This window comes from Harmonia axyridis, chromosome 4, assembly GCF_914767665.1.
Source record: "Harmonia axyridis chromosome 4, icHarAxyr1.1, whole genome shotgun sequence".
NCBI classification, from domain to species: domain Eukaryota; kingdom Metazoa; phylum Arthropoda; class Insecta; order Coleoptera; family Coccinellidae; genus Harmonia; species Harmonia axyridis.
In genome coordinates this window covers 11,273,700-11,287,010 of record NC_059504.1, presented here as the reverse complement: position 1 = coordinate 11,287,010, position 13,311 = coordinate 11,273,700, and the positions used below count along the sequence as shown (strand labels likewise).

Sequence of the window (13,311 nt, the reverse complement as noted above, 5' to 3'; positions counted from 1 at the left end):
CGAAATTTTATTATCCTGGTAATTTAAAAATAACTGTTTCGAGCAGGATAAAATATTATTAACATTAAGAATAAAACTTTCAAGCCTCGTTCGAAGTTTCATATTGATCGCATTATCAAAATCAGAGAAAATCGAAATATTAATATCGACCCAATATTTCCATGTTTCGAGATTCAAGCTTGATGCAAAATTTCATGTTGGTTTCGTCTAGGGATTCATTAAGCCAAGTAGCTTGATATTTATTGCTTGACTTAATATCAAGCTACTTGATATTACTTGAGCTTGATATGCACGCGTCGCACAGCATATATTTCTGCAATCTCGTGCGCGCTTAGACTAAATAAGGGGATTCCTCGAGCGCCGAGAGACTGAAGCATTCGTCAATGTGTCTTTATTAGTAGTTTCCTCACATTTCTATGAAATCTATTGGTAGATTTGGTACCTAGTTTCAGGAATATCTTTTCAAATTTGTCCAAAATGGCCAAGGATTTTTTTATAAAGCATCTTCAGCTCCTGTTGAAAGACAATTTTCCAGAGCTGCTCTCACAGTTACAAAAACCCGCAATAGGTTATGCGACAAACCTATAAGCTGCCTCATGTGCCTTAGATCCTGGATGAAAAATTATGAAATCAAACAAAGCCTGGAGGTTTCTCAATATTAAGAAAGTTTATTTCTTTATTATTTGTTATTTTGTTGTTATAGTGATTTAATTTATTATTCTATTTCAAAAAAGTTGATATTTACGGTTCTTTCATACAGTAAGTTTAATAAATAAAAGTGTATTTTGCAAGGTTCTCATTTCATCATTTTTTTATTGATGTGACACTACAATAAAACTGCTAAAAATCAAGTAGCTTGATATGATTCAAGTACTTGATAAATAAATATTTGACTTGACTTGGGATATGACTTGAAATCAAGTCAAGCTCAAGCCAAAGCTTCAATAGAAAATTCAAGCAGAATATAGAAGAAATAATGATTATTTCTATAAAATCAGATACGATTGGGCTGAAGTTAAGTTTTCGAATTTGAAATAACCAATCGAATGCCGAATTTCATCTAGAAAAATTGATTGACAAAAATTAGCCCATAACAAAGCACTATAGTTGTCTTAAATATGCCTCAAAGAGTAAGTACCAGTTCGTTAATTCCAATCTCAATATTCTATTGGAGTTGATAAACTCAATGCAATTCTGATATTTTTTCCACACATTTGAATACTTATCGCTGAAAACTTGTATTGGAGAATCCCTTATAGTGGAAATCAAACAAGTCTTATCTCAACAACTTATTACTCCGATAAATATTATCTCAAAATTTTAAGAAAAATAATAACTATAGGTAAACTTTACTGCTTCAATTTCTACCTGAAATAAGCTTGCATAGCGTTTGTTTAAAATCTGTATCTGCAATAACAGTGACCAGGGCAGTTGTTATAAACAAAGTCACATGTTGAAACCACCCACATATTTTACGTCCTTGCCCATGCAGTTACAACGGTTCCACATAATATGAATGCGCTCAAGATACGGACCCAGGCGATGTTGCAACATTTACTAAAATTCGCATATATCAGGAATGAACGAAACTTCGAAATTGTTTCCATACTGTTCGAACGAAATGAATTATTGGCTAAATTCCGGAATAGGATAATATTTTCTTGTTGATAAGTTGTGTTGTCTTGTCGATAAGATAAACTACTTGTCAATATAATAGAGCGAAATGGTTGAAATTCCCAGATACGCACCAAGCCTATCTTTTGGACGAATCTAACATTCCAAAACTGTTTCTAATAGCTTGACACGATTTCTACTTGATATGATTCCAATTTCCTTGATTTTGATTTTATGGATGAATGATTATAGTATCCAAAATTTCTAGAATTGTGTAAATAAGTTGATTTAATTTTTTGGTTCAATCTTTGCACCAGTAAGCCATGGTATTTATGTACGAGAGAATAGAAACAATTTTAAACAATAACAATTTACATTAATCTATAATAAGAGAAAATTAGGAAAGTAGAAGATTATTTCAAAAAAGTTTTAGTAATTCTGTAAGCTACAGGGTCGAAGAAAATTTGTATTGGTCATTAATGAATTCATCGTATTGCCTCCAATCTATAACCCAATCATAAAAACAATTGTCATTCAGATTTTCAATATACTCACCTCGTCGTTCTTTTATATCTTCTATTGAGTGAAAATGGTTGCCTTGAAAATGCATTTCGAGTTGTATATACGCTAGTTGTTCACTAAAGTTTCTTGATTTTTTGAAAACTTCGTCATCATTCATTTTCGTGGTGCGAAATCTTTTTCTTCTTTTTTAAATTGTTCATGTTCGGCTCTTGGATCTATAAAATTCATTTAGCAATGCGATATTTAGGGCTGATACTTTGATATTTTGTTCCTTGAGATAATTAAACATTATTAAAAACTAAATGACAAACTGAACTTGAGTATTGAAGACAGTTATAGGTACCACCTTACAGACAAAAAAATTGGCAATCTTTAAGGCGGGCTTAATAGAAAATCAATTCTTTTAATTTTTTCAACAGAATGTTTGTTTTAGTTGATGAAGTTACCTACTATTTGTTCTTGGTTATTGGAATTACTTCTCTGATTTTAATCTTTCATTAAAAAAAATTGATATTAAAAATGGAATTGAACTGAAGTTTGCGAAAGTCAATTTTTAAAACTGATCTTCTCTAAATGGGGAACTTATTTCGACATTGGTCTACATCATTTTGTTTCATCTACCTTATAGATGAACATGGACTATATTATGTGTAAAAACTCTAAAACATTCATCATGGCACGTCAACTATTGTTCAGTTCAACTATCTTGGTTTCGAATTTCTGCTGGCATTCATTTTAAAACCCTCTTTATACCTGCCTAAGTTCCAAATTCAGGCAAAGCTAAGTCAAAAGATTCCTTTTAATACCAACCACATGGGAAAAGTCATGTTTCAGGGTAAATCTGACAACATGCTAGTCGTTATCTTTGAGGATGTCAGAGTGGGAAGAAAATGAAACATTTTGCCTTTCCTGCGGTCATACAGCTGGTAGACTTTCCAGTCTAGACACTTGTGCAGAGACGTTGCAGTGTGTGGCATCAATTTGAAATTCATACCGGTTGTTTCAGTAAAGACGTCACTGTCTATATTAGCTTGGTAGAGGTTAAGTAGCTACAATCAACACGATGGCAGGTGTATTGACGAAATTCACTAAGGCAACAGCCAGAATCAGCAGGAATGGGAAAATCATCAACAATGCACCGCGTTGCTCTTGTAAGTAGGATTTATTTGAAATTATACAGCAGTTTGGTGCTACAATATTTATTGATGTTGTGTGGAAACATTACCACTAATGCTGTTTTTGAAATGGAATGCCCATTGAATTATATTCGTGTTTTGATATTTTCTTTTTAAATTGACATTTTAATTGACAAGAAAATATCACTGAAAATTATGAAAAAAATTTTCTTTGAAGCCGAAATTTTTTTGATGTTTTTTTTAAATTTTCAAATTATAAGTCATTTATGACTACGATAAGATGATTAGTTATATATCAAAAAATTGAAATACCTAATCCTCTGATGGTCTATTCGGAAGAAATGATCCTTTTGATTTAGCCAATACTGACTGAGCCCATTCCTGAAATTTAAGTCAAGGAAAATGTTTTGTGCATAATATGCGTCAATAAAAGAGATCACATAAATTCTTAAGGGGCAATTTTCGGGTTGGTTAAATATTTCCAATCCATGAAGAAATGCACTTGCACGATCGAGTTGAATAACAGGTTCTTGATTCACTTGGTTCATTAATAAAAATAAATGTTTCAACCTCGTTCCCCACAGAATTATGTTACGTATTTAAGTTGGCCAAAACGTTCACTGAAACATAAAAATTGCGCTCACTTGCGAGTTCAAACCTTCAGAATATCCGATACCTCTTCATTTTCCACTTGTTCGTTTCTTTTTCGAAAATTTGCGATATAATTTTCTTCTAGAAAACTTCTTCGGAAAGTAAAGCAGTAGCTCCTTCATTTTTTCCATTCAAGACTTCATTAACTCATTTGATATTTGAAAAATTGTAAAATAGTCAATATTTTGCAGAATATAGTTATAATCGGACCAAAGTGATTACATTGTGAAATAATATTAAGTTTAATTTCTCTACATATTCTTCATGTCCTCATTCCACATAAATGATCTCATATTCAAAATATCATCTACAGAACAATCTCGTGTTCCATAAGTGTTCATCAAAATTTCTTGGACGTATAAAAAATGAAAGGAGTATGTAAAACAAGTCAATCTTTGAGATTTTCGATGAAAGTAGGAGAAGAAGCCTATTCCAGAAAGAAATCTTTTACGAGTAAATCTTTCAAGCGATGCATTTCAGAAATTTTTTTTTTTTTGGAAAAATTTATACTTATTTTTCTATTTGGTACGTTTGGGAATGTTGGCACGAAATCGTAAAATGACTTGTACGTTTTCTGTTCTAGGTATATTTCTCTTTTTTGAAAAGTTTCACCTTGGAAATTCTATCTGATTTTCAAAAATCATTTATAGAAAATCAGACTCAAACTATTAATTTAATTAATCGTTTCTAATCGTGAAATATTTCGCTCAACTCATTTTTATAGATGTCAACATAAGTACGAAATTGATCAAATAATGAATAGGTTACAAATTTAAATTTATAGACAGCAGAAAAAGCATATTTTGAAAATCTCCTTATTCATATAGACAATTGATAATTGGAATACATATAATATTCAATATTTCTAATGCAAATCAGGCAAACTTTATGTAATCAGTTATGCGTGAACAAGTAAATAAATTGAATTCATCATTCCTACTGATAACCTAATGATTTACGTAGTTGTCTTTTTTCGTTCAGTTCCAAACTCAAAGGTCCAAATTTGCTCTTATAATATGTAATATGTTTATTTCAAACTAGAAACATAGTTGTTTTCCAAAATTCCTTAGAAGGTATGACGTAATGAATTGAAAATTAGCATTTTATGCAAAAATTAGATTCATTTGAATGAAATTTTTATAACTTATGATATTCTCAGACTCAAATATTTAAACATTTTGAACGATAACAAGACGAGATCTTAATCCAAGAAATATCAATATAAGACTTCTAGAATGAATCCAAGAAACCTAAACTATGACAGTGTGTGTGTGTAAATATTTCTTGGGCGGTATGGCAAGTGGGATCATCCTGCTGAAATTATTCATCGTTAAGAAAAATTTTCTAACTGTGGTTTGAAAAACAATATAAGTCTATGGAAATTCATCACCTTCTAGTGCTCGTTGAAAAGCTCAAACAGTTGTCTAACGACAAATTCAACTTTCTGGGATTATTTAAAAATACTGGATAGCCATACTCTTATATGAGATTGTCGTCTAGCATGTCTTTCGCATCTAGCCATTTTTTTGGCTGAAAATTTATGATTTCCAAGATTCAAAATTTGTCTTATACTAAATGTTTATTAATAGATGGAACAGAACACAGGGTTGTGGCCAAGAACCCTGTTGTCGAAATGGACGGTGACGAGATGACTAGGATCATCTGGGAAAAAATCAAGGAAAGATTAATCTTCCCATACGTTAAGGTAGAATGTTTGTACTACGACTTAGGACTACCTTACAGAGATCAGACTGATGATCAAGTCACCATTGATGCTGCCCACGCTATCTTGAAGCACAATGTTGGCATCAAGTGTGCCACAATTACCCCAGACGAACAGAGAGTAGAAGGTAAGATGAAATCTCGCTAAAATGATATTAGGAGATATAAAATACCCAAATGTGAAATTCACCCTTCTTTATTTTTAAATGAATTGATTTGAAGGTGCCCAGATTTAAATTGCTTTCAAGGGCATGATAAAATAAAAATACTTATTGGCTTTCATTATTATAACATTCTGAATATCTCATTTGGCTATATTTTTGAGATTTTTGACATATTTTATTTTCTGACCTCTTCTTGACGTTCCATGTGAAATATTGATGGGCTAAAATCATTATGCCTTTGTGAATAGAGATTATTTTTATATTGATATATCAATCAATAGCCTATTCGCAGATTTTTCAAATTATTCAGAAATATTTGCGAATAATTTGCATGTATAGCAATCAAAAAGTAAACTTCAAAGAGGCCGCAAAAATGAAATTTGAGCGAAGTACTGACGTCACTTGGGAGTAAAGGGGTTTACGATAGGAATTATACAATTCAAAATGGTTATAATTACAGCTGTGTGTATAATTTTTGACGTTTCTTCTGTCATTTCATGTTCAGTAGGTTATGTCATTTAATCATGGAAAGATAAACGCTTCAATAACGTTTAAAAATAGAGCTTTTTCGAATATTTAATAACATTTTTTGTCAAATTGATGTTTTTAAAAGTCTAATCCATGAGGATACCAATCACTTATTAACAAACTAACTTGGAATTGACTTCAATTCTTCAAATAATCTCCAAGATGCTTTATCTTATAACATTGAAAATTACTTTCAGAATTCAAGTTGAAGAAAATGTGGCTGTCGCCAAATGGCACGATCAGGAACATTTTGGGCGGTACCGTCTTCAGAGAACCCATCCTCTGTAAAAACATTCCAAAGTTGGTGCCTGGTTGGATAAATCCTATTGTTATTGGTCGTCATGCTTTTGGTGACCAATACAAAGCAACAGATTTCGTGGTACCTGGACCTGGAAAGGTAAAGAACTGACCATAACACTACATGTTTCTTGATGCGACCCTGTAGATATGTGAACTGAATAATATAAAAAAAACTGCTACCTGCTCACAAAGCATATATGCTGTAAATTTTTTTTTTCAATTCTGGAATTGTTATACTGGGTGGTTCAACATGATTCCAATTTCGTTTCACAGTGATAGGCACTAGATTTTCAAAAAAAAAAAAGATCTGCGAGATCGAAGCACTACCTTCAATAGTCACGTTCTTCTGTTCACTTCGAAAGATTTTTAAAAAGTAGAATTCTATTCATTATATTATTGTTTTTTAGTTGAAAAGGGCGATTATATTGAGGTTAAGATACATCCATAGTACACGGACACTTGCAAACGTGATTTTTCCAAACTATAATTTAAGGAAGAAGTTTCAATGAACAATGTTCCACAATTGCTTCCTTACCTTAAAATACAGGGAATTGAAGTTTGAAATTCTACCAACTTTTTTCTTAAAATAGTAGCAGGAAACACCTCTTGAAATTTTCTGACGTATTTCTAGAACACCTTGTTCAATAGAAATAATTACATAAAATCAAAATTAAGACTGATTGGCATTGAAACACGAAGTAGACAACAAAAGAAACTAAATAAATGATTGTAGGTAACAGGCTAATTGAAGAGTCCCCGGTCTGCCATACTAAAACACATTTTTTTTGGCGAAATTCGGTTTTATTATTCAACATAGTTGCCTTCGAGGGCGAATCAGCGATTGTAGCAAATCTTCCAACTTTTCGATACCATTTTTGTAGTACGATTTGTCTTTCGCTTCAAAATAGGACTCAAGATCCAGAAACGCTATAGAATAATCGCTGTTGATGGTCTGGCCCTTTTGGAGGTAATCAATGAATATTATACCTTACGCATCTCAGAATACTGATGCCATAACCTTGCCAGCTGACTGTTGTGTTTTTTCTTCTGCTTTGAATTCCGTTCATCGTGTGCAGTCCACTCAGCTGACTGTCGATTGGACTCCAGAGTGGAATGATGGAGCCATGTTTCATACATTGTCACATATCGACGCAAAAGTTCAGGTTTATTGCACTTAAACAGTGCCAGCCAGGGGTGACAGCCCTTTTTGGTCGTCCACTGCGTTCGTCTTTTTCGGTGCTCATTTCACCACGTTTAAACTTAGCATACCAATCAATGATGGTTGATTTTCCTGGTGCAGATCCCGGAAACTCTTCATCAAGCCAAGATTCTGCTTTCAACTGTATTTTTACCTTCAAAAAGTAATATTTTATCAGCACACGAAATTGTTCTTTTCCATCTTTTTTCAAAAACAAAAGTAGCTACACTCACAACGCAATATCTCACAAACTAATGGTCGGACTGCTGTCAAATTTTGACACGTATCGTTTCAAGGTTGGTACTAACTGAAAATCATATGGATTCAATACTAGCACCGCCATCTGTGCATCAGACCGGAGACTTTTCAATTGGCCTAATATCAGTTGAACCTTTTGTTTCGTTAAACTGAAAAGTTTATGATCAGTTTCCCTTTTATTCAATCTGTATATCCAATTGAGTGCAAATTTTAATACACTTCTAGGTTGAAATGACTTACACCTCGACTGATGGCAAAGTTCAAAAATATGATGTCTACACCTTCAAAGGAGCCGGTGTTGCTTTGGGGATGTACAACACAGACGAAAGTATTAAAGCATTCGCTCATTCATCATTCCAAGTTGCTTTGAACAAAGGATGGCCCCTATACCTTTCGACAAAAAATACAATTTTGAAAAGATACGATGGTAGATTCAAGGACATTTTCCAAGAAATTTACGAAAAGTGAGTTTCTGAAACCCCTGGATGAAATAGCTTTTTATGTTTCAATGTCAACCTAGAACTACTTTATAATTTATGTTTTTCAGAGAGTACAAACCGCAGTTCGAAGCTAAAAAGATTTGGTATGAACATCGTCTTATCGATGATATGGTTGCACAAGCTCTCAAATCTTCTGGAAAATTCGTATGGTCCTGCAAAAACTACGACGGAGATGTGCAATCAGATATCGTAGCTCAAGGTTACGGATCCTTAGGCATGATGACGTCAGTGCTTATGTGCCCAGATGGAAAAACGATTGAATCTGAAGCTGCCCATGGAACAGTAACCAGGCATTACAGGTAATTTTTTTTGCAAACCTTAAGAGTATCAAAGTTTTATATTGATAATTGACCTAAAACACGTTTCTCTGTCATGACTGACAGAAAAGCATGGTTAAAAATATGATTCTTCATTCTAAAATTCCATGGCTATAGGAAACACGACTGTTTTTTCCGTATTCGACGCCATCATTTGATGCTTTTCATTTCTAATGATACAACTTCATCTTAAGATATTTCCTTATTCCTTCCACTTGATTTGTAACTGTCTTATTAGTGTTTTCCATAGAGTAATAAACATAGATAGAGGGAGTATATGCAATTTTTACATGTCCCCAACATGGTTAGATTACGTTGTCGGATTGTGATATATTTTCAAATCCACAATTTTACCATATCATTATGAATGTATATTATTTTGAATGAAATATCTTTATTTGAGTGATTCCCGATTAAATATGCAAATTTTAATATTTGGAATCCGATATTTCTCCTAATTGTCGAATTTATAATAAGCAGAATATTCATTATTTTCTGTATCTACCAGCTGAAATCCAAGGTTTGGCAACTTTTGCTCTCCTAGTGTCATCGGTTGTTTAAGGTCGTTTGGCGCGCTTTAAGTTTGTTTTCTGAATTTCTGATATGTTTAGCTATTTATTTCAATATATTTTGCGTTGATTCACTATGGGACATAAGAAGTGCGTTTTCTGTGGAGAAACTCGCGAATTGAGTGAAATATCGTATAACTGATATGTTTTCATTTCCGCGCGCTTCATGTCAAATTTGATAGTTCTTGTTGGGGACTAAATTTACTTACTGAAAATGACATATGCTCCCTCTATGTTTATTACTCTGAGATGCTTTCTATTTCTAACCATAGAACTACATCTTAACATATTTCCTTATTCCTTCCAATTGATTTGTAACAATCATGTTAGTGTTTTCATATGTTAAATAAGTATTTTTGAACTATCCTTTTTCTTGGAATACCTTTTGACATCTAGTGCTTTTTAGGGAACACCAAAAAGGAAACCAGACATCAACTAACCCAATTGCATCTATCTTTGCTTGGACAAGAGGGTTAGAACACAGAGGAATTCTTGACGGAACCCCCGATCTCGTTAATTTCGCTAAAACCTTGGAAAAGGCTTGCGTTGATTGTGTTGAATCAGGAAAACTGACCAAAGACTTAGCTGCTTCTATTCATGGAGGTTTCAGCAACGTGAAACCAGATATGTACCTTAATACTCAAGATTTCCTTGAAGCTATTGCTGAACAATTAGAGAAAACGATTAAACATTGAGTTGTGTCTTACTTATTCTGTGATTACGTGTTGAAGCCTTTTGAGTTGTAAATGAATTTCAATGATTTGTTAATAAATCATGAATGAAATACAGTAAAAGATTTATATTTTTATACAATAAAATATATTTTGGAGGAAGGATTTGTTTATTTATTATCGTGTTTTTTTTTGTTCAGTAACAGGAAGTGGTGGAAAAAGGGAAATACTCTTTGTTAGTTATTTCGCTAGAACTTTCGCCATTTTTATTGACCAACAGTTTCGAATGGAAAAATTATGAATATTTCACATAACATTGACAAAATATCTTACTCTTTTTATTCAATTGACTTAGTTCTCAAAAATTTTCAGCAGTTTAGATTTTATAAATGATAAAAAATAATTTGACTAAAAAATTAATCGCGAGTAGCGTATACTTTAGCTATAGCTTTTACCCCAACCCAAGCGAGAGTAAAAATCACGGCAAAATATTCAAATGACATTCGAAAAGTAGTGAAATTTCATTCAAAAACTCGATACTTATTAAGAATTTAAATTTTAAAATGAAATTTCTATAAAATATCACTAACGATAAAAATGTAAACGTTGAAGGTATAAATTTAGTTTTATGATATACGTTACATGCTCTACATATAAAATACAGGGTGTTTCATTGGGAAACGAAAATACTTCACAGGTGCATAGGTGGCACTAAGGCGGTTCTGGAGATACCCCATTTATTGGGTCTTACTGTCTTCGTAGCCGAGATACATGGTGTTTTATGAATTTTGCCCGTTTCTTTCTGAGGCCATTACAAACGAATCACCCGGAATATTTTCTTCATATTTGTCAAATATGTTCCTAATTGAGAGCCCAAACGTATCATGTAATAACCGCCTTAAAAATCCAGGTCCGGGTTAACAAAAAATTACGAATCGTTTGAATGCTCGAAACAACACCCTCTACATCAGAATTTTAAAAATCTGTTTTATTATACGGAAACACCACTAAAAACTAAACTGAGACGTGTACTTCAAATTTTCACGCAGACAGTTTAACTGCACTAATTTTCAACGTGAAAGTGAAGTTTTTCATAACTTGGATATCTGAAAGTGGTTTGAAGTGACTTTCGACAATGAAATATCAAGAATATTGAATCCGTAATTATTTCAACATTACTTCGTAATTCATTTTTACATTGGTTTTCCTTTTTAAAGCTGTAGATAAATTTGAAAGTACAGCTCAGTACTTGGTACTGGTATCGTGTGAAGAGAAATTTTCAAATGTGTGAAGAGAAACTTTCAAATTTATCTACAACGATTAACTGAATAATGCCGTCCATGGAATTTTTCTTAAATTTCTCTCAGTATTCACAAATGAGCACTGATTTTGTTGAAAGAATTCAAAAATTTCTAAACGTTGTTGAAGCGTGTATTGTTCCATGATTAAATGGCATAACCTACTGAACAAGAATAAAAAAAAGAAATGTGAAAAAATAACAAACACTGTGGATATTTAAACCATTCCAAATTGTATTATTCCTATTGGAAAACGCGCTACTTGATGTGAATCACTGTCCCAATTTCTACCTACGCCTCTGGTTAGGCCCATTTTGTATCAAGCAAGGGGAGTGACAGACGGACAAGGTAGGTACATAGAGTTTCTATTACAAAAGGATATTGATTTTCTATCAAGTTCATTTTATATCTAATTTTTTTGGGGTTGTCAAAGCTTGTACGCTGAGGAATGATACTAATAGGCGAGAAAAGAACAAAATTTCAATATCCAAAGTTAAAACTATTTAACTGCATGTGTTGATTTGGAACACAAAGCATTCTAGCTACATCTATGAACCTAGAATTATATCTTCAAATTCTACTCTGTTATCTGTGAATTCATGTCATCATAGCATAGCCTACTTAGTACTTTGCGGTCCACGTATTGATATGGGAGTGTGAATCGGCCATTGTGATTGTTATATCGAACATTTCTATATTGTGAATAAAAGTGAAAAGAAAAAACATTTCTATCGTGCTCTTTTTCACCAGTGACCAAACATTTATGATTATCATTTGAGCAATCTCTTCAATATATCCTTGGAATTTCTTCATTGAAGATCACAGTTTTCCTTCAATTTTATAGTGATCAGAACAACAACAAAATTTCTTAAGACATTTGGTTATCAAATAAGACTCTCGTCTGAATTTGAGTGACAACAATCATGATATCTGATAACGAATCTTTGAAAAATGACATTGATGTTAAAATTGAAGCTGAAGTTAACCGTATGAAAATGAAAAACTATTCTGAACTAAAGCAACATAATCTTTCGAAATTAACTAATTTAAGGGATGGTATGTTGCCATACCCGGAGGGAGAGCCTTACAAATCTGAGTTAGATAAGATGATACAGGAAAAAAAAGCAGAATATTTTCAACTCGTTAGGAAAACAAACTCTGAGAATCCACGGACTGAGGGATCAACTTCACCAGTTGATGGTATATCAGAGGCTTTGAGGAGGTTATCAATTTCAGTGTCTAAAGATGTTGGTATTTCAGAGGCTTTTAGGAGGTTATCAATTTCAATGTCTAAAGATGATGGTATATCAGAGGCTTTTAGGAGGTTATCAATTTCAATGCCTAACGAAGTCTCTTTCATAGATGAGCTCTATCGCACTCCAACTGAAACAATATTCTCACTTATTTCAGCTCACGAAGAGCAAATAGTTGAAAAAAGTAAGAAGCAGACCGAGTTGAAGAATATATTATATGACGTAAAGAAAGTATATTTGCTAAATTGTGAGAAAAGAAGAAGCTTATTGAATAAAATTGTAGAAACACTTAGTGGGAAATTTTGTGACAGCGAATCATTGCCTTTATTTGAAGGAATAAAATCTGATATTGAAAAAATCGTAATGAGAGAGTACTTGACATTAGATCTTTCCAGAGCTATTGCTGAGAATAAAAGTATGGTTTTGACTATTCAGAAGGAGCAAAGAGAAGTTATGTCAATGATTAATGAAGTAAGAAAATCAAAGTAACACAAAAAGAAACAGGGAAACATCTGAATGAAATGAACGTTCCATATGTGCGAATTATTTTATTTATGGTACCTACCTATTGAGGATAATGATAGATTTTAAATGATATGAAACTAAAATA

General features: G+C 32.7%; 1 protein-coding gene across 1 annotated transcript; it reads left to right on the top strand.

Moving 5' to 3' along the window:
• Positions 1 to 3,043: 3,043 nt before the first annotated feature.
• Positions 3,044 to 10,312, top strand: LOC123679265 (isocitrate dehydrogenase [NADP] cytoplasmic-like). Its single transcript, XM_045616760.1, has 6 exons — positions 3,044 to 3,287; positions 5,513 to 5,773; positions 6,535 to 6,734; positions 8,319 to 8,557; positions 8,641 to 8,892; positions 9,886 to 10,312. The coding sequence occupies exons 1-6, from the start codon at positions 3,200 to 3,202 to the stop codon at positions 10,172 to 10,174; spliced, it is 1,329 nt and encodes a 442-aa protein (XP_045472716.1). The 5' UTR covers positions 3,044 to 3,199; the 3' UTR covers positions 10,175 to 10,312.
• The last annotated feature ends 2,999 nt before the right edge of the window (positions 10,313 to 13,311 follow it).